This window comes from Tupaia chinensis, unplaced genomic scaffold (genome assembly GCF_000334495.1).
Source record: "Tupaia chinensis unplaced genomic scaffold, TupChi_1.0 Scaffold000354_1, whole genome shotgun sequence".
In the NCBI taxonomy this organism is placed as follows: Eukaryota; Metazoa; Chordata; class Mammalia; order Scandentia; family Tupaiidae; genus Tupaia; species Tupaia belangeri.
The window spans coordinates 482,120-503,893 of NW_006159849.1; the positions used below are offsets into that span (position 1 = coordinate 482,120).

Genomic DNA, 21,774 nt, shown 5'->3' on the forward strand with positions numbered 1-21,774 from the left:
AAAGGCAGAGAGAGACAGAGAGACAGAAAGCGAGAAATCACCCCCCAGGGGGAATGGCCACACCACAATCCCTTCTCCTCCATTCTCCTCTTGGGATCTTGGGCACGCATGCACACGTGCCTGGAATGAGTTTAAGCCACCGGGTCTGAACTGCGGTCGACCACATGGAAGTCCAGCAACATAGCCATTACACTAACTGCTGGTCTTGAGAGGATTACCTTTATAGAATGCATCAATAGCTCCCTGCTGCCTGACTTTTGGCCTGGTCTCACCAGTGTGAGGCACCAGCAGGAGACTGCAGAGTGGGGGCAGAACAAGGTTGGCGTGTTTGTTCCAGCTTCCACCCTTTAGATTTGCTGTGGGTTTCATCTGCCCTTTTCTACAGGTCATAATTCCTGTTCAGTGGTGTTTCCCTGCAGCTGCCCTCTTTTGGTTCAGGTAATTTCTCCAACAGTTGTATTTGCTCCCCAAAACTGAAGTCCCAGTGTTGTGCACTAGTTTCTCTCAATCCTTACCATGCCTTCGTAAGCAGTCCTTTTGTGGCACTCTCCTCAAATGACAGGATTTGAGTGTGCTAGCTGCTTCTTGCCTGACCTCTGACTGCCAGAGCTAGGAAAGGGGCAGCGCTTACCTAAAGAGTCAATAGTGGCTGATGTACGTTCCTTCACATTAGTGTTCCAGAACACACAGCTGACGTTTCTGCCAGGGTGTGACTTTAGGCGCAGAACACTGGTGACTTGGTAGAGGCCCTCAGGTGTTCTGGTATGGCTGGTGTTGGCAGGAACACTGACATTTGGCCAGAACACTTCTGCCAGAGGGTAGCCTTTAGCCTGACAGGAGAGCTCCACCTCACCTGTCCCTGGGATCTCTTGGCTATGAATATTTATATTCTTGTAGGAAGCTGGAAAATATAAGAAGAAAAAGAAATTAGTTTTTCTTTTCTGATTCTTGTAGAACTCACTACTTAATATCACATAAAACGAAAAAAGATAATTATTAATAATATTTTAAACACTTTCTATGTCCCAGATACCATGCTATTTTGTATATGTTGAATTAAGACTTACAATACAACAAAGATGGCTTCATTGCGGTTCCCAATTTGTCTTTATATGTGTGTCAGAGGGTGTGTGCACTCACCAGAGAGACAGAGGAGAGGGGCAGAGAGAAGACATAGCCCCTTAGCGAATGGTCATGACACAATCCCTATCTTTCTCCATTTCTCCCTCCTTTCAGGATTTTGGGCATGTACGTGTGCCCAGTGTGGATTTCTCAAGACACTGGGTCTGGTGATGTGCAGCCATCTGTGTGGGATCTGGCTATCTTAACCACCAGGCCACAGACCCAGACCACTGTTCCCAGTTTTCACGGTTGGTAATTGAAGGTGTTTTCCCTAGCGATAATAACTGGTGGAGCCAATATTTGAATGTTGGAAGGCTGATTTCAGATCTCAGTAGTGCTCTAAGCTACCATTCTGTGACTCTGTGGCTTCTTTTTTTTTTTGAGAGGTTTTTGCTATAGGGTGTGCGCACTTGCCAGAATGGCAGAGAGAGACAGAGAGACAGAAAGTGAGAAATCACTCCCCAGGGGGGTGGCCAGGTTGCAGTCTCTTCTCCTCCAGTCTCCTCTCAGGATCTTGAGTACAAACGCACATGCACCTGGCATGAATTTAAGCCACCGGGTCCAGGACTGGAACTGCGGTCGGCTACATTGGAGTCCAGCAACATAGACTTTATGCCAGCTGCTGGTCCCACTCTTGACTTCTCATAGTGCTGTAAATGAACTCACAACTGGGGGGGCTAGAAAGAGGATGGATAAGTAAAATCATTAGATAACCCCTATATCTCACTTTAAAATGCTTTTCAAACACATTCAATAGAAAATTTACTTACTACTTCCTTCCTCTGTTCTGATATAAGGAAGAGAAAAAAAAATAAAGACCTAGATAATGCATATAGACAGTCAAGAGTTGAACATATTCATCATACACTTCTACCCAACACACCTACCCACACACACACACACACACACACACAATTCATGCACACACATTTCTGTGCAGTACATGCTGAGCGAATTAATCAAGTATGGCTCCTTGCTTTCTAGATATAAAATTAACAAGGGTATACACCAAAATAGAAAATAGTATACATACACTAATATATATCTAACATATGATAAAATGAAAATATTATGTATATAAATATATCTACATAATGGAAAATTTATTTATATACACAATGAGATACTATTATATAGCCCTAAAAATGTGGGTGGGGAATTCTGTCATTTGCAACAAGAGTGAGACCGGAGGACATTAAGCTAAGTGAAATAAGCCAGGCTTAGAAAGACAAAAAACGGTATGATCTCACTTAACCTGAAATCCAAAAAGTCAACCTCATAGAAACAGAGTAGAAAGGTGGTTACCAGGGGCTGGGTGTGGGGAAATGGGGGAAGATGCCTAAGGGGAAGATGTTTGTTGAACAAAGGGTACAAAGTCTCAGATAAAAGGAATGTTTCCTGATCTACTGCATTGCTTGGTGGCCAAAGTTAACAATGTATCATATAATTCAAACTGCTAAAAGAATAGATTTTTAACATTCTCAGCACAAAAAAATTGGTGAGGTAAAGAATATGTTCATTAGCTTGACTGACATTCTATAATGTGTACGTATATCAAAGCATCATCTGGTATTCCACAAATATAACAATTATTATTTGTCATTTAAAAATTAATGAACTAAAATAAAAAACTTAAACATCCCAAAATAACTTTAAAATAAATAGACAAAGGTGATATTGAAACCAGGAGACACAAGGATAAGCTGTCCAATGATTTTGTAATAGATAATAGCTAAAAATAAATATTAACACAGATAGACATCAGAGCATATATAAAGCAACCTATTGATATTTGGTGAGTGCAAGAGGGAATGAACATTGGCTTTATTAGGCAGGATATATTTCTGTAAGAAATAGAATTTCAATATGATCTTTGAAGTAAAGGTAATCTTGAACTAAGGGCACAGGTATGAAATTTTTTTTCCTTCAATTTTTGGAAGTATAGATGGGTACACCCTTTGTGAAAAGTGATTTCACACTAAAATAGTAGATAACAACCACGTGGAAAACATCAACTACATATGATTTACTGTTTGCTATGTGTTAAGCTCTGTGTCACATCTTTTACATTCTATAGAGGAGGAAGAAATATTCATGTCCCTTTCTACAATTTTTGCCTGCCTGTCCACCTCCCTCATGTGTGTCTCCATGTTATGAGATGCCAGTTTGACTAGTTACAGCTGAAGATACCCACTGGATCAGGGCTCACTAGAGAGCAGGGTGAATCGTCTATGGAGCCTTTTGAAGTATTGATCATGACCTGTGGAACTTTTGATGCTCTCAAAGTCTCTGTCTCCACTTGGTGGGTACCTGCCAGTGTGTCTCAGAAAGCTCTGACATCTTCCCAGAGTATCCCAGCTTCTGCTTGTGACCGGGTGAGCAAAGCAGATTTTCTTACCCATGAGGTGGAATGGATGAGTGAGTTTCAGATGTGATCTGTAAATCTGGACCCTTAAATTAAGAATGGGTGAGCAATAAATAAGCCTCCTATTATAAGTCATGTTCTCCAGCATGGTCAGAGAAGCCCCAAAGGGAGAGGAGGAGGGGAAATCACATGCCCATCCAGCTATTAATTTAAAACATGGTATTCATGTTTGCTTTAGCTACAGATTCTTATGTGTATAGCTTACTTATTCAAGAACTTGGAGAGAAGCAGGGGTGTTTCTAAAACCAGACCCCACTCCCTTAACATAAACATTACCTCATTTAAACGATACCAGAACACTACGAGGTAGGAAAATATCCATATTTCTATTTTTAAAATAGGGCAGTAGCCAGAATCTGAGGGTCTGTGGAAGACTTGAACTCAGAGCTTTCATAGCAAGAGTATGCTGTATTCTCCTTCAGACTCACCATAAGAAGATTGTTATATAAAAATCGGGGGATGGAATAACATGAATAGGAAGAGAAATACGTTCTCCTGGGGGATGTAGGAGCACCTAGAACTCATGGAAGATGAGGAGAATCATATTCTGAAGCAGTTTACTGAATGATATGACCTGGTTAGACTCACCAGTCTCTCTGAAATCAAATTATAATCAATCACCATCAACTAAAATGTATCTGAATCATGCCCATTCAGTACTCACTTTATTTTTCACTTTATGTTATTTATCTATGCTTATTTTCTCTTGGTTGCTGTCCTCTTGTAAGCTCTCAGGTTTTGTGAGTATGGAAACAGAGTAAGTGGATTCATAGGAACAGTGCATTACAGGTGAGGGTCCAGGGCACTCCTGCAGGGTGGTTAAAGACAATAAGGTGATCTTGGTGGCTAGGTTCAGAGATGATTTCAGAGGTAGAAAGGCCAGGAATCAGGAGCTCAGCTGAAACTTAGACTTGGGGTAGATAAATGAGGGAGCAGATGGGAGAGAAATGTGTAGCTAAAAGAAATCAGCAAGGTTTGGGGAAGAGACAGGCGTCTACATCCTACATTTTCACTATTTCAAAAATGCCTCCAAAACCTCTTCCTAATTTGGGAAGTGTCTGAAAAAGCCTTGTTAATAACCGTACACAATGAGGAAGCTGAACCAAGGGTGGTATTCTTAGGAAGAGATGAGTAAGTTTTAGAATTTCAGAGGTGGAAGTGATCTTAAAATTGAAGTTGTCCAACTTCCTGCTCAATAAGAAATATCTTTTCCAACTCTGCAAGATGCGTGCTAGATAAATCTTAATGAATGCTGCACCTGTGCTTGAAAATAATGTAGTTTTTGAGTGTGACTTCTATATACAAGGGGATTTCAAAATGTTTACAGAAAGATGGAATTAAAGTGAAATGGTACAAAAATTTTTTGGTCATATTTCACATATTTTAATGTATTTTTAAATTTTAATTTACATTTTATCATGTCTTTACAGTATACATTTCTTTTTCTAATGCAAATACCATGCATGTCAGTCAAGACAAGGCTATTACTATATACATTATCATCAGCAAATAGCTCTCATTTTGTCATTTAAGCATACTTTTACCCATTTTGTCCTTCCCCTTTCCCCTCCTTCCCTTCCATACTAAACTTTTTTCCCCACATTTTATTGATTCACAAAAGATCTTAAAGTATGGATAAAGCTAGAATCTAGTGACAAGTGCACTGTAATTTTCTTCGGAACCATTTTCCCCCTGTATATTCCCCCTTTTACAAAAAGAGGTCTAAACTAACTTATTTGCCAAAAAAAAAAATTAGGTTAATCTCAGTTTGGTCCGTTATTTGCACAAAGCCCCATAAGAATTCAATTTCTGATGCAAGGCAACAGATACTATTGTATTATTGAACTTATGCAAATAACCATCCTGCCACAAAATAAGAATGCTCACAAATATTTTCCAATCACAAAGGGGTCAGGAAGAGAGGAAAGTTTATGTTTCAATTAAAAAAAAATTTTTTTTAACTAATTGCTGATCCCAACAACTCAAAACAAAATATCTTAAATCTGAAGACAAAGCAGAGAAAAAAATCAGTAATGTTTTAGAAAAAAAGTCATAGAATTCCATTTTACCAATTCAGTCTCTTTGGTTGAATTCGCAGTGTAAGTGTGGTCTGATCTTTTCATTAACATTCAACATTATTATTGATATTTAAGAACTTGTCCCTACGATTAAGTTGGCCTTTTTCTTGATCATTCTTTGTTCTCTTATTTGTCTGTCTTTAGTTTTCCTGGTATAGCACTCCCTTCAGAACTTCTAGAAGATCTGGTTTGGTGTAGTAAATTCAGGTTTTATTTATCTGAGAATGTTTTTATCTTTTCTTCCCACTTGAAGGATAATCTTGCCAGATACAGTACTTTTGGTTGAAATTGTTTTTCACTTAACACTTTGAATATATTTTCCCATTCTTTCCTTGCTTGCATTGTTTCCAGCGAGAGGTCTGCTGTTAGCCTGATGGGATATCCTTTGAAAGTAACTTGATGCCTTTCTCCTGACAATTTCAGTACCTTATCTCTGTCTGTGGTTTTGGTCAATCTGGCTATGATGTGCCTTGGAGAAGATCTTTTTGTGCTGATTCCATGTGGGGTCCTTTGTATTTTTGGGGTCTGGCTTTCTCCTGACAATTTCAGTACCTTATCTCTGTCTGTGGTTTTGGTCAATCTGGCTATGATGTGCCTTGGAGAAGATCTTTTTGTGCTGATTCCATGTGGGGTCCTTTGTATTTTTGGGGTCTGGATATTTGAATACCTCTCTAAGTTTGGAAAGTTTTCTTCCAGGATCTCATGGAATATATTACCAATGCCCTGATTAGTTTCTTCACCTGGGATACCGATTATCTGGCTGTTTGGGCATTTAATGGTATCTAGTATTACTCATATACTATTCTCATGTTTTTGGGTCATTTTCTCAGTCGTTTTGGTGAGTTTTTCTAGGTCAGAGGTTCTATCTTCTCCACCTGAGATCCAATCTTCTCCATGCTCTAATCTGCTGTTTATACTTTCAAGGGAGGTTTTGAGTTCCTGTATTACAGCCTTCATCTCTAACAGTTCTGTTTCATTCTTTTTAAAGGTGTGTATTTCCTCTTTCAGATTGTGGAAGAACTTTCTCACCTCCTGGAACTTGTTGTCTCTTTTCTCCTGCCTTTTCTGGAGTTTGTCGTCTCTCTTATCTGTTGGCTTTGTCACTACGAATATCCTAAATTCTTTATTTGATGTTTCCACGAATTACATTATACTGTCTGTGGATGATGAAGGGCTGTTCTTTCCCCTAGGGGAAGAGATATTTCCTTGATTTCACATATTTCTCTGTGGTGGTGGTTTCTGATCATCTGATGGATTATACGTTACTTCTTACCTAGCTTTTCGCTGGCTATTGGGCCGGAAGGAGGGTCTGGGACAGAGGCTTTTTTCAGTTAAAGGGGGAGGGCTAGGCCCACCTCAGATGCACATGGATTGTGACTTTTTGCTGGGTGTTGGGCTGGCTTTGGTGCAAAATTTTAAAATTCATGATTTTCCCCCTATAATACATAGTTTCCATGAACTTTTTGAAAACACCTTCTATTTCAAGCACAATAGTTAAGGGCTTTAGAATTTGAAAGATTCGACTAGGCTTTAGCCAATGGCTATTATGTGGCTTTGCAAACCCTCAGTTTCCTCATTTATAAAATGGGTACAATAACGCTTATCTTTAACAGGAGTATTACGATGATTAAATGAGTTAAATGCCTAGAACATACTAAATACTCAATTAGTGTTAGCAATTAATAACTCTTCCATATTATAGGGAGGCTCAGATATTTGAAGATGAGCTAGGTTTTTCAACCCTAATCAGAACATGCCCACTTTCTTTAACTATATCTAACACATCATAGTTTTCAAACTCACTTCCAGATATCAGTCTTTGGACACAACTTATTTATGCCAATGTTCTCTAAAAAGTTATATTGTGCCATGCTCTATATTCCAGATATTATCTAATGAACACAAAGTATACTGTTTAGTTCCTATGAGCTAAGCATATTTTGGGTCCAACCCAGGATTTTATGCAGCTTATGGTCATAAAACTAATTTTACTAAATTGTGCTAAGTGCCCAGCTAAGTTGGTTATATCCAAAACCTAAATAACAGACCCTTAGCACTTGGAGATGGTCTTCAAGTTGACTCTAGACCATCAATCACCCTGTTGGCCTTAACTAAACAACTACTAGTTGTTATAAAATAGGTCTGTTATAAAATAGGTCAGTCAGCTGTACTAAATAAGTCACATTTTACCACATTATGCACCTGGATTTGTTTATCCTTAGACCTAGCCCTCACTTTTTCTTCTCTGCTCTATGTGGCAGAGAAGCAGATTCCTACAGGTTGAGTATGCTAGGCTCTTCACAGCCAGTAGGAAGCAGGACAGGAAGGCTGGAGGGTGGGTGAGAGGGAGAAATAAGGGTATTCCTCACTCATGCTTTATCTCTCTAGCAACAGATGTCTCTCTTCCCTAGCTCCAGCTCCCAATGAACAGGGTTCCAGTATCTGTCAGGTGACTCTCGAGAATCTCTGGGCTCTATTTCACCCTGGCTTCCCTCCTTTTCCCTTTAGCCCAACAGTAGTAGCAGACTTCTGTGCTGCTGCTAATTGCTGATTTGCTTCCCTGTACCTGCTTGGCTTCTCCGTCTCATTAAAAAAATTCCTATTTTTTGCTTTGGGTGTCCACAGGGTTAAACTGTTTCTGTTTCACTGGTTGACTCTGGCAATCTGATACACACATGTTACCAGTAACAATGTCATGTCTAAAATTAACATAAGACTATCTACTGTATCATCATGAAGTTTTACATGCTATGCTCTTAGAGAATTCATTCAGGCTTCTAGAAAGCACTAAAATATATCATTCAGGATTACTTTCAGTTCATCTGTTAATCAGCCTGGAGAGTAAATTTTGGTTAAAAAGTTTATAATCCCCAAGAGTTATTGTCCCTTCAACATTCAACACACACACACACACACACACACACACACACACACACACACACAAAAGCTCCAGATACTCTTATTCCCCTTTTTCTGCCTTTTTCCAAGGCAGAAAATTTCCCAGGCAAAGATGTGGTTCTACCAGTCTTGCTAAAAGCTTTCTTATAGCAAATGTTTTCCTTGGGCCTAGATATTTAAATGTGCAGTCATCTTTTCACTCCTGCCTGCTTCTCTTCGACTATTTTCCTCCCTATGCCCTTTGGCTCCCACTTCTTAGGGTGCAGCCCTTCTAATGAGCCCCCTTCCTGCACTTGCTGCAGTTGCATGCTTGCCTGGCTGGGGTGTGTGTTGGTTGGGGTACTTCTGCAAGCTGTCACCCACTCCTGGTGTGGTTCTGCCCCAACCCCATCCCGTGCCCAGGTCTCAGGCTGGTTTGACCCTTGTGTTCTTAGTGCTTGCTCTGTGCCTGTTTGGGATCCTTTGCACTGGCCGCTGCAACCCTCACCACCTTGGCTTGTGAGACTCATGGGTACCTTGGGCTGGATCTCTTTACTCATTTTTTTAACCATGCTCTCTGCCCTTCTTCGGAGGAATTGCTCCCAGCCACATAGCTGCAAACCATAGCCATTTATTATGGTCTCTTCCAGACTCTAGCTATTCCATCTTATTTTTTTTTTTTTTTGTCCTTTTGAAATCAACACTCTTTTCAATATATTTAAGGTAAATTGCTGCCCAGATATAGAAGGAGATGCTGTACACCTATTTTCAAGGTTCATGTCATGTATCAGGCATTTAAAAGAGTATACACTTTCCTCTACTCCATCTATAGGAACCCTCACTGGGGCCCCACATCTAACCTGCTTCCTTTAGAGGCCCCTAATTGAGACAAGAGATTCTCGGGTTTTCAACTTTTTTTGTTGTTGTTGTTCCCTTGTTCTCCTCTAAAAGAATTGTGATGCACTATGCACTCTCTTACATATCAAGGTGATTCTTATAGTTTTTCATGAGTTTCCGTTTTAGGAGAATACATAATGTTTCGCACTTAAAAAATATTTATACTTTTTGTAAAACAATTACTTCACTCTCACACATGTATACAATGACATCTAAATATCAAAGAAGGTGTCTTTTATGCAGACCATCGTCCATTGAAAAATACTAAATTCTTCTGTAAGGGTCACAGCTTAACATTGTTTCAGTTTATTTTTTGAAACTTGCTTCCTGTTCCAAGTGCCCTACAGAATTTTATCTTTTTTTTTTGCTTCTGACTCTAAAGTTTATTAGGGTAGGAACTGTATTTTCCAATTCAATAGTACATCCTTCTCTGGCTAAAAAAAAAAAGTTACAGACAATATCCAAATAGGCTATCTTTTAATTTTCATTTACTTATGTTAACTACATTTTTTTTTATGCTATATCATCTTTAATTAAGTGTGAAGACCTCTCCAACATAAAATCTAGAGACTGTTTCACCCACTGCTCTGTTTGGCGGCTGGTCTCTTGTCTCTCTCTTTGGCAATGGTGAGGCGGATACCTTTTCCTCGGGGAAGAGAAATCCCTGGCTTGTTGCCGTTGCCAATAACAAAAATGTTGGAGAGCCGAGTGGCAAAGCTGTTGCCATTGGCATCTTTCACATGAACCACATCAAAAGAGCCAGGATGTCTCTCTCTGTTGGTGATCACACCAATTCTTCCCAAGCTAGCACCTCCTGCCACCATACACAGGTTACCAGTGTCGAACTTGATGAAATCAGAACTCTTGCCCGTCTCCAAGTCAATCTGAATGGTGTCGTTCACCTTGATGAGAGGATCCAGGTAGCGGATGGTACGAGCATCATGGGTCACCAGATGAGGGATTCCTTTTGTGCCCAGAAAGATTTTCCTCACTTTGCACAACTTGTACTTGGCCTCCTGAGGTGTAATACGATGGACAGCAAAGCGACCCTTGGTATCATAGATCAGACGAAAATTCTCTCCCGTCTTGTCAATGCCGATGACATCCATAAAACCAGCAGGGTAGGTTATGTCAGTACGGACTTTGCCATCAATCTTAATGAACCGCTGTGTGCAGATCTTCTTTACCTCATCTCCTGTTAAAGCATACTTAAGAGTTTAGCAAGATGCTGGGTCCAGCTCTGGGTAGGGCTTCGTAGACTTGGAATTAGGGGTGCTCTGATTTTGCCGCCGGCAGGTTAGGCTGAGGACGCCGCAAAGCCAGAGGAACACCCAGAATTTTACCTTACTACAATATTTTTTTAATGCTTTACAGCTCTTCTATTATTATATGATTTATAGTTACTAAAATTAATTTTCTTTTTAATGACTGTGAGGCTATAAATGTTCAGTTTTCTTCTGCACTGAGATCTAATTTCCAGAGCTGGCAGGTGGCGTGGTGGTTAAGAATGCTGGACTCCCACATGGCTGACTGTGGTTCAAGTCTGAGACCTGGCAGCTTGCTATCTCACTTTCCCTCTCCCTCTCTCTCTCACTCTATCCCTCTCTGGTCAAATTAAAATAAAGTTAAATAAAATAATTCTTTAAAAAAAGAGATCTAATTTCCATTATTATCACTACATATAATCAAATTTGAAATTATAAACATTGATCATTATTAATAATAAGAGAAATAGTCACTGACAATGTATGTCTTTTTTTTGGGGGGGGGTGGGGAGAGGGTTTTGCTATAGGGCCCGTGCGCTCGCCCGAAAGACATAGAAAGACAGAGAAACAGAAAGCGAGAAATCACCCCCCCGGGGGGGATGGCCACACCGCAATCCCTTCTCCTCCATTCTCCTCTCGGGATCTTGGGCACGCACGCACATGCGCCCAGCATGAGTTTAAGCCACCAGGTCTGGAACACGAACCGTGGTCGACTACATGGGAGTCCAGTGACATAGCCATTAGGCTAACTGCTGGTCCCAGACAATGTATCTCTTGATAGGACTTTCTTTTTCAAATTGTTTATGAATCTGAGGAAGCATATGACTTATGGTTAGAATGACTCCATGGTAAAATTCAGTGTCCATTTTATTTCTATTTTTCATGTCTATTGTTATAAGGGCTAAGGGAACTTGTTCATATGAGAGAGTTGGTGGGGATGGAAGCAGTTTTATTACAGCAATGTCACTTCATTCTTCGAAATTACATGATTTATATGGCAAAAATCAGTCAATTTTGATTATCAGCCCTTATTTCTAGTAGGGCCTCTCAATTTTCTTGAAAGCAGAAAAAAATGATACCACTTGATTTACGAAAGGATTTATCCCTCATGACAATCCATAAGGTGTCAACGTTTCCCAGTACCCTTGTTTTTAGGACTACAGAGGTTTGTACACCCTGGAAGAGTCTAATACATACTATTCATGATGGGTGAGAACTAAGCTTTATATGAAGTACAAGAAAGCAATAATATAAGAGGAAGTGTTTCAGGGGAACCCCAAGAGCCTTTCCTGGCAGACATATTCTCAGGCTCATCAATTTTAGGGAAGAGTATTTTGGGGAAAGATGAGATTTGGAAACTCATTTCCTAAAACTGCCTGTGATCATGCATCCCTTAGAAAGTCTTTGGATCCCCATCTACCCCAGTTTGATCCCACTGTTTTTTGTGTTGTTTGTTTTTAGATGTTTCTGTCTTAGGGCATGTGTACTCACTAGAGAGAGACAGACAGATAGTGAGAGGGAAAGTGAGAAATCACCCCCCAGGGGGATGGCCAGGGGACTTCTCCTCCATTCTCCTCCCAGGATCTTGGGCATGCACAAACACATGCCTGGCATGAATTTTAAGCCACCAGGTTCGAGACTTGAGCAGGTCAGCCTTGTGTGAGTCTAGCGGTGTAACCGCTATGCCGTCTGTGGGGCCCTAATACCACTGCCATTTTTTTTTTTTTTTTTGGAGAGGTTTTTGCTATAAGGCGCGTGCGCTCACCAGAAAGACAGAGAGGCAGAGAGACAGGAAGTAAGAAATCACCCCCCATTGGGGATAGTCACACTGCAGTCCCTTTTCCTCCATTCTCCTCTTGGGACCCTGGGCAGGCATGCACATGCTCCCATGCGAGTTCAAGCCACCTGGTCCGGAACTTGAACCGCAGTCGACTACATTGGGAGTCCAGTGACATAGCCATTACACCAACTGCTGGTCCCCCCAATACCACTGTTTTAAGGAATGGTTCCCACATCCAAGAAATTCTTGTTTTAGGTAAGGAAGTCGGCATAGTGCCTTCCTGGGAATGAGAGGCTACCCCAAACCTGAGACAAAGAGCAAGATGACTGGCTCCTACACCACGTTCAGGTAGAGATTAATGCACCGTGGGGTGGTGGTGGTGGTATAGGGGTGCAGCTACTCTATGCCCTAGGGGATCGTGAGAATATATGCCATCTTTCCTCACAGTAAATGAACTGAGACTAACTTCGGTATTCTAGAGTTCCTCCCAGCTGATGCCTGCCTAAATGCAGGAAATGCAATAATGACACAAAACACACCATACTGGTGCCTGAGGTTATGAGAAGCAAAACAATCTGCCCAAGGACACAGTGAAAGCAATGTTCACCTTCATGTCTAGTCTTTTTAAAAAGAATTATTTTATTTAACTTTATTTATTTATTCTAATTTGACCAAGAAGGACATTATTATGTAGCAAACCATGGTTTAAAAACTCTGGACTAGAAGAATAAACTCCTGAAAAAGAGAAACTTCATAATCAGGATAGGGATGTTCAGTGGGAGAACTGTGTTTAGGCAAAGCTTACCTTTGCTTCTTCTAGCCCTGTCTCAGTTTTTTCAACTTCTCCTCTATTAACCCTAATTTCAGCTGCTTGGTACTCAGATGTCAAAAGCCATTTCTGAGAAGTGCTTTTGTTTTCTCAGCAATAGCTGTTTCCTTAAAACCAGTTTTGGCCTGAACTACGTTTCGTGGGTTTCTGTAACAGTTGGAGCAGGTCCTTGCAGGAGAGATGGCTCCATGGAGTCTAGTCCTCGAAACCACTCACCTTTGACTTTCAGAGTCAGGTACTTGTAGTCCCAGGCCAACCCATAGATGATCAGGCAGCGGTACTGCCCTGCGTCCCTCACTTGGACGCTGGGGATGTGGAATAAGGCCTTCCCGAGGGGCAGCTGCTCCTCCAGCAAAGTGGCTCTTTCACTGTTTGGGGATGTTTCATTTTCCACCTTTTGCAAACTGGCTTTTATTGCTTCAAGTTCCACATGACCTCCAGTGTCAAAATCACACTCCAGCGTCACATTGCCGCCGTAGTCTACTGCGTACAGTTCCTTAGGGACCGACACTGTGAATAAGGCTGAAAAGGAAACAAGACATTTTGCCATGGTCTCCCATTTTAGTTTTCAAGGAATAGGAGCTGAGGTCCGCCTCCCACCTGCAGACCCCAAAAAGATACCTGCCATAATTTAGGCATTCCCTTGGGATCCTTTCTCTCCTTTGCCCCATCTCTTCTGGGCAAGAGTGGGATTCTTGATCCACTTCTCTGAGGAAGTGCTCACCTCAAAACAATCCCACCTGTGCAGCTGACCACCCTCCTGCTCCTCCCTGAGTGCCCAGCAGGAGTGCCTGATGCCAGCACTGTTTGCTCTTTGTAACATCTCCCTCCTCCCCGAAAGCCCTGCAGTCATCCCAAACCATCCCTTACGTGTGAACAGTATTCCTCCTTACAACTCCCCTACCATCACGGTCTGAGTCCATTTTACTTCATTGCCTTCACATCCTCTTATTCAGATTAATTTTCTTTAATCCATATGGGGGAATTTATATATTTCCCTGCCAGATATTACTTCCTCTTACCAGTGATAATAATAACAACAACAATGGCCATTACTTTTTGAATTCTCACTGTGTGCTAGACACTCTACTGATACATTACAGATAAAGAGGCTGAGATTCCTAGAGGCAAACTGAAAGGCGCAAGGTCAAAGAGCCCGCTATCAGGATTTGAAAGCAGGCTTACCTGCCAGTAAATCCTACACTCTTCCCATGCCACATTTTATAATGAAACAACCCTTCAGCCCTTCAGAGAGCTAATGCTGAGAGGAAGCCTTCAAATATTTGTTGATTGGAGCATCTGACTGAATAAATAAAGCAAGCTCTACTGAATATAATTTGAGTTCATCTGTGTTGATTCATAAATTACTTCAAGATCATCCTATACCTCCTTCACAATGAATACAGTTTGTACAGTTTCTCACACTTTATTCGTACAAACACTGTTTCGCCATGTTTGGCCACTCCTTATGCTATTGTTTTTTTTTACAGAAGTGTTTAATTCAACTCAGCTTTATTATTATTTTTTAATGAAAAAGGAGACACCTGTGGCAGATGGAAGACCAGTATCACTTGAACTGGTTAGTAGAGAATAGAAACAAATACAAATGTAATGAAAATCAAGCAATGTTATTGAATTCTACCCAGATGTTATGTTTTCCTGGAAGCTTTCTGCTTTATTAAAAGGAAAAATATCCAGTGTTAGAAATATAGGAGTCTAATTGCAAATTATATGTAATTGAAGAATTGAAATACAATTGAAAAGGGAATAAACTTGTCTCTGAATAATTAAACTCCTTTTAGGTCTTGATTCTTGCCCCATCTAAAATTATCTTACAGACTTCCAGTGGTATGTGCCTTACATTTTGGAAAATACTCTCCAAGTGGAAACTATAAACTTTTGAAGTCAAACATTTGACTGGCTCTGAATTTTCACTTTGTTAATTGTCCTGGAGAAAACTTCTTAGAGTCAGTTTCCCCAACTATAAAGTCATAATGACAATACATATTTCATGGTCATGTTTCCAGGATTAAGCGACATGGTTATAAAGTACCTGGTGCATAACAGTATACATGAAATATTATTTCCATTTTTCCTTTTCTCTTATTGATAGAAAATAAAAAGGATACACAGTGGGCTTGTATAATGTGGGGGTTCACAGCATTTTAGGCTTAGAAATAACTGGTCTAATCCTGGGTACGCAATCCTGGGCAAGCTGCTTACCCTTGCTGTGTTAGTACCCACCTCTCATGATCGTGGCAAAAACTGGATAAGGTGGTACATGTGAAATGCCCAGGTCTGGTGCTAGTAGGTACCCAGCAAATGTTAGCGTCTTTCTTTTGTACCATGTTTTAATTCTTTGGAATTAATCCATATGGTAACCTATCTGTGGAATGTATTGCCATTCAGTACTACCAGAATATTCTACTAACCAGGACTGTCCATTCCCTGACTAGATTCCACAATATAAGTCACTTTTGAGTTTTCTGTTGCCTGAAGGATTCACACTGCAATTATCTTCTGATTCGAGTTTTTCTTCCCAATATCTTGCAAGTCTTTGAAGATAATGAGCAGGTTGAGTTAGCTTAGCTATCCCTAGTACCTAGCACATACCAAGTTCCAGTTAAGAGTTTGGGAAATAAATGACAGAGAGAGGAGGAGAAAGAAAGGATGAGGCTGACCATATTCATATTTGTTTTCCTCTAATCAAGTCACAAGTTGTCCAAGATCAGATGAATTGGCACTCTTAATCTCCACACAGCATACATGATAGTGATATGCGCAAACCTAAGAATTACTAAAACTGAGTTTAATCTTGCCTCCACCCTATTTTAACTATGGCCAGGACAATCATGTGTCTTTCTGGAGAGATCTATGGTACAGAGAGAAGTTAACATAAGCCCAATATTCTTTAGTGCAGGATTGGGACAGAGAGAGGGCTATAACGTCAATATTTCTGTGTAAAATGATTTTAATCACATTTGTGCTTGCTGGGCCATGTTGAGAAGACCTTGGGATGATATTTGTGAAAAAGGATATCATGCTTCAGCATTTCCATTGGTTCCATTTTGCAGAATCCACTACGCTTAAAATAACTTTCACGTTAGGCTCTCCCTAATGGGACCTGCTTAAGGGTGGTTAAAAGAAAAATAAACTATTCAATTTAAAAGAGCAGAGTTTTATTGAGCAAATTTTAACATAATTTCAATCGGGCAGTTGTCCCTGAACTTTCAGACAACTCCAGTGAGCCTCATCGTCAAAGTTGGCTAAACGGGAAAGTGACATGTGCAATAAAAGGAAAAATGCTGTATAAAAAATGTAAGTGATGGAGTGAGGTAGAGAAACTATTGGTTACAGGGGGATGGTAGGCTAAAAGAACAGCCTAAAAGGCGGACTTTCTGTGAGTGACTGACGTGTGGGTAGTGTAATTGGCTGTAACTTAGTAACCAGCTGAAGAGAAACAGCCTAACATGCACGATTTTGGCTTATGCACAGGAATCCAAGAGTGGGAGTTTGGCAGCTGCTTTAGGCCAGAATAGTTTAGTTTAAAAGAGTAGATTACTTTATGATGAGAACCATCTCTAAATACTTGAGTTACTAAGTCCCCTTATAACTAAGACAGAACCACCTGGTATCAAATCCACTTTTCCCAGGAAGAAGATTCATTAGATATGTACTAAGCATCTTCTATGTGCCAAATGCCATTAAATTTGATCATGTTTTCTTTTCTCTGACTACAAATGCAACCTGCACATGTGGTTAGTAGAGCATTCTGCACCATTTTTGGTCTGACTATAGCCTGATCCATGAGTCATTTCTTTGTTCAAATAATCACTGCTAAATTTAATTTGTCTAAAGTTTTTCTTTTAATACCAGGCTTAGGAACTTATTGCTACTTTTACTGTTTTATAGTACTGTCTTCTCTTATTATATATGATAAGACAGAAAATGGGAGGAAATAGGTCTTGGAAGGAAGGTTGATGAGTCTCAGTAACAATAAGAATTAGGTAGAAGACTTTGGGTGTAGACTCAGTTGCATCTAATTAGCAAATTTACTGACCACAGTACACTTTCTTCTCATGAGAGAAAGCTACTGCTGCTTCCTCTGGAACTCCCCTCACCGTGAAGCAGATTCACCTGTTCATAGCCTGGGCCTTTAATAAAAGTCCATTTTCTGCTTGTCTTTCCCTTCTGTCTTACAACAGAGTATGTGCTAGGAGTTGTAGGTATAGCATTCTTCAGTTAATGTTCAAAAGAGGAAAGAGCGATTAGCAAATATGAATCACATATCTGAGTAGTTCAGAATAACTAAAAGAGTAATTGTTATTTGGTCTAATTTTGCTCCAATTAAGGCTTCGTTCTAAGTCATACAAAACTTTGAGCTTGATTACTCCATATAAAACAAGGAGTTTAGGAAATGCAATACAGCTTTGAAATCCTAAAACATTCTTACTTATTGTAAATTACAGAGGAAATCAAAGTACTTTTACAAACACCTGTGAAGAGGTTTTTTTTTCAAGCCTGGCTGCACATCAGAATAACTAAGCAGAAGGCCTTGAACTTGGCTGACATTGGAGTCACTTGGGAGGCTTTAAAAAACTACTGTTGGGGACCAGCAGTTAGTGTCATGGCTATGTCGCTGGACTCTCATGTAGTCGGCCATGGTTTGAGTCCCAGACCCGGTGGCTTTAACTCACGCTGGGTGTGTGTGCGTGCGTGCCCAAGATCCCAAGAGGAGAAGGGATTGCGGTATGGCCACAATCTGGGGGGTGATTTCTCACTTTCTGTCTTTCTGGCCAGTACACATGTCCTATAGCAAAAAACCTCTCCAAAAACAAACAAACAAACAAACAAAAACCTACTGTTGCCCAGAACCCACATTGGCTCTTTTAAAATTAAATTCCTTTGGTAGGAAGGCCAGCGTCAAATAAAAAAAAAAAAAAAAAAAAAAAATCCTTGGAGCTTTCAATATGGAGACAGTAATTTAAGAACCATTAATCAGACAAAAAAGACACTTGCAATTGAAAACTTTTTTTTTTTTTTTTTTACCATTTTGCCATTGAGAACATCCCCAGTTTCACCTGAGAGTGAGGTAAAAAATGCAGACTCTCAGACCTGTCCCAGACCTACAGAATCAGGATCTGCTTTTAGCAAGGTCAGTGATTTGCCCTTGTGTTAGTATTTGAGTTGTAACACTGGTCTGCATTTGGACTATTTTGGGGAAGTAGCATAACAATTAACATTTCTTTTCCTACCCCCCCTTCCACCTCCAAGGGTGTGTGTGCTCATGAGAGAGGGACAAAGCATCTTACAATGGGGCATGTCTACACTGTAATCCTCTCTCCTCCATTTTTCTATCCTGTCAGCATTTGGTGTATGCATACACTCAGTGTGTATTTCAAGCCCCAGGGGCCAGAATCCTAATTGCACTCTTGACCATGTAGGATCCAGATCCCTTAACCACTAGGCCATGAGGCCAGCCTGGTTAACATTTCTTAAACACTTACAATAAGTCAAACACTAGGATAATTCTTATCATCTCGTTTGATGTGCCCAGCAATTATGCGAGATAGGAATTGCTATCTACATTTTACAGATGGAGAAATGGAGGCTTAAAGAAGAGACAAAACTTGCCCTAGATCGAAAAGTGGTTGTTCATGGAACTGGAATTCAAATTCACCTTTGTGCTGTCAATGCACATTCATCTCTGTGCTCCTACTGATGCCCATATATATCCACTGACAGGGGTATACTATCCATGAATGAGACAGATGTTCTTTTTCAGCTTTATGCTAAGCAAAAGATGTTTTGTTTTCAATTCCATGTACCACACCGTTATTTTAAAAATTATTTTACTTTATTTATTAAATTTCCTAAGGGCATGTGTATTTACCAGAGAGAGAGAGAGAAAATGAGAGAGAGAGAGAGAAAGCTACCAGTTCTGGTACTCGAACTGCAAATGGCCATGTGGGAGTCCAGCACCTAAACCACCATGCTACCACATAGTTATTAAATCAAGCCTCAACCTAGCATTGAACTCCTGAATTTATCAGATAAAGGAGAAAAGTGGAAGGTTTCCATGACTATGAAGTGAAGCAGACAACACAGGTTTTCCATCTACTTTAGGACCCTTCATTAAACAAAAGGGCTAAGTACTTGGCAAAAAGCATTAAAAAATTCATACATGCAAGTCCTTTAGTTAGATTAAGGCAGATAACTTGGGTGATGCTGGAGGCTTTTTGAAAATTCTTGGGGAAACTTTACATTTTATTTGCAACCAGGCATCAGTGGGAGTCAGCACCTGCCACATCTTCAGGAAACACAAAACAAATCATTTGCATTTTCTACCAACATAGCTTCTCCTTCAAACTAATTTTATACATTTTATTTCGCATTTAATAGCAGAAGCTTATGATTTTTCAGACTTCCTACATAATGTACTTGAAAGGTGAGGGTAGGGTGGGGGCTGCTTTACCTAGCTACATTCTTCAGAAAACCCTCAAGTTCCTGATTTAGAACAATGCCCTGCTTTGTGCACTGAACTCATGCTCTGCTCTATGTAGGGGAATTGCATAGAGACATAGCTTGTCTTAGAAGAAATCTTTTCTCCAGCCTGATTCTGGTCTTTTTTATATCTCAGCTGTCAACAGAAGTAGTTTTGGCTGAAGACAAGACTGCAGGATGACCTAGGGTGTGGTCCTTGCTTCAGAGTGACCTCATATATTACCGTGGTCATATGGCCTCTGGGTATTCATTCACCTCTGGAGCACAAAGAGAGAAAGAAGCATCAATGAAAGAAAGAAGACTGGGATTGCTCTTTTCTCCAAGACATGCTAAGTTATAAAAATAAAATTACCCCTCAGATACATCTGGGTTACAGGAAATCCTTAGGTTTTAAAATTTAAAAAATACACAAAAATATATACAAAAGATAAACTATAAAGCAACAGTAATAAAGGGAGTGTGATATTGGAGAAAGAATATGTATATATATATATATATATAGAAGAAACAGAGTCCAAAAACAGACCCACACAAATATAAGTACAAGACTTTTTTTTTTCTTTTTTTGGAGAAGTTTTTGCTATAGGGCGCATGCGCTCGCCAGACAGACAGAGAGAGACAGAAAGCGAGAAATCAACCCCCGGGGGGATGGTCACACCACAATCCCTTCTCCTCCTTTCTCCTCTCGGGATCTTGGGCACACACGCACACACGCCCTGCGTGAGTTTAAGCCACCGGGTCTGGGACTCAAACTGCGGTCGACCATGTGGGAGTCCAGCAACATAGCCATTATGCTAACTGCTGGTCCCATAAGTATTAGCTTTTTGACAGAAGTTCAAAGACAGTTTTACAGAAAAAGAATAGACTTTTCAATAAATGGGCTATAACAACTGAATATTCATATGGAATAATTAAATGACCCTCGATGGGATAAGATATCTATCGCATCAGAATAAAAAATATGGACAACTGAATACATATTTTTTTAAAAAAACTAGCATAACTATTAATAAAATTTGATTATTGTACACTACATGCATGCCTTAAGAAACACTGTAAACTACTGATTATATGTAAACCAGAAAATCACAATAAAAAACAGGGGAAATTGCAATTAAATGTAAGTAATAATAATGATAAGGTAGCAAAGTATTGTATAATAATAGCAAAATAATTAAATGAGCCTTAAGGTGTACCTCACACTTTACACAAAAAGTAACTCAAAATGAATCATAAACTTAAATATAAATTGTACAACTATAACTATGTAGAAGAAAACATAGAAGAAAAGTTCTTAGATCTTGGGTGTCTCAGTCAGTAATTGTGTTGCTAAACAAATGGGCTATACCTGAGACTTGCTGATTTGTAAAGATTTGGGTCAAAAGTTCAGGAACATGGGGCTAGTGGCTGGCCAACCTTCGTTGCATCACAACACGGTAGAAGAAAATGGAAAAAGGCAGCAGATATGTGCAGAGAGAAAGAGGACTTTGGGCAGCTCTTACTTCTATAACAACCTGCTCTTGTGGGAACTAACCACATTCCACAAGAGTGAGAACTCACTAGCTTTTATGAGACAGCATTGATCTGTTCATGAGAGCAATGCTGCCATGATCCAAACACTGCCTCTAGGCCTCACCTTAAAGGTCTTACTACCTCTCAACACTCTTAGACTAGGGACCAAATTATAACACATGAGTCTTTGGAGGACAAACTATTATCCAAACTGTAGTATTGGGTTAGGCAAAGAATTCTTATATATGACACCAAAAGGACAGCCCATAAAAGAAAACATTGATGAATTAGACCTCACCAAAATTAAAATCTTTGCTTTGCAAAATACATTGTTAGGAGAATGAAAAGACAAGCTGACTAGAAGAAAATATTTGCAAGTCACCTATATGATAAAGGATTCATGTCTGGAATATTAAGGAACTTTCAACATTTTACAATAAGAAACAACCAAATTAAAAGCAGTCAAGTGATTTAAATACAGACTT

General features: G+C 39.9%; 2 protein-coding genes across 5 annotated transcripts in view; both read right to left on the reverse strand.

Annotated features, from left to right (window-relative positions):
• Positions 1–21,774, reverse strand: part of PDCD1LG2 (programmed cell death 1 ligand 2) — a 58,904-nt gene that overhangs the window by 23,952 nt on the left and 13,178 nt on the right. For all 4 annotated transcript variants that reach the window (XM_027773416.1, XM_006152417.2, XM_027773417.1 and 1 more), the window contains exons 3-4: positions 13,490–13,795; positions 632–901 (exon numbers count right to left, since the gene is read on the reverse strand). In XM_027773416.1, coding sequence (XP_027629217.1) covers positions 632–901; positions 13,490–13,795 — 576 coding nt within the window. The remainder of the gene's footprint in view (positions 1–631; positions 902–13,489; positions 13,796–21,774) is intronic.
• Positions 9,960–10,613, reverse strand: LOC106735288 (40S ribosomal protein S4, X isoform-like; the record flags this gene model as incomplete). The annotated part of the gene is made up of 1 exon (XM_027773409.1): positions 9,960–10,613. A coding segment is annotated over one exon (639 nt), but the record flags the coding sequence as incomplete, so codon positions are not given.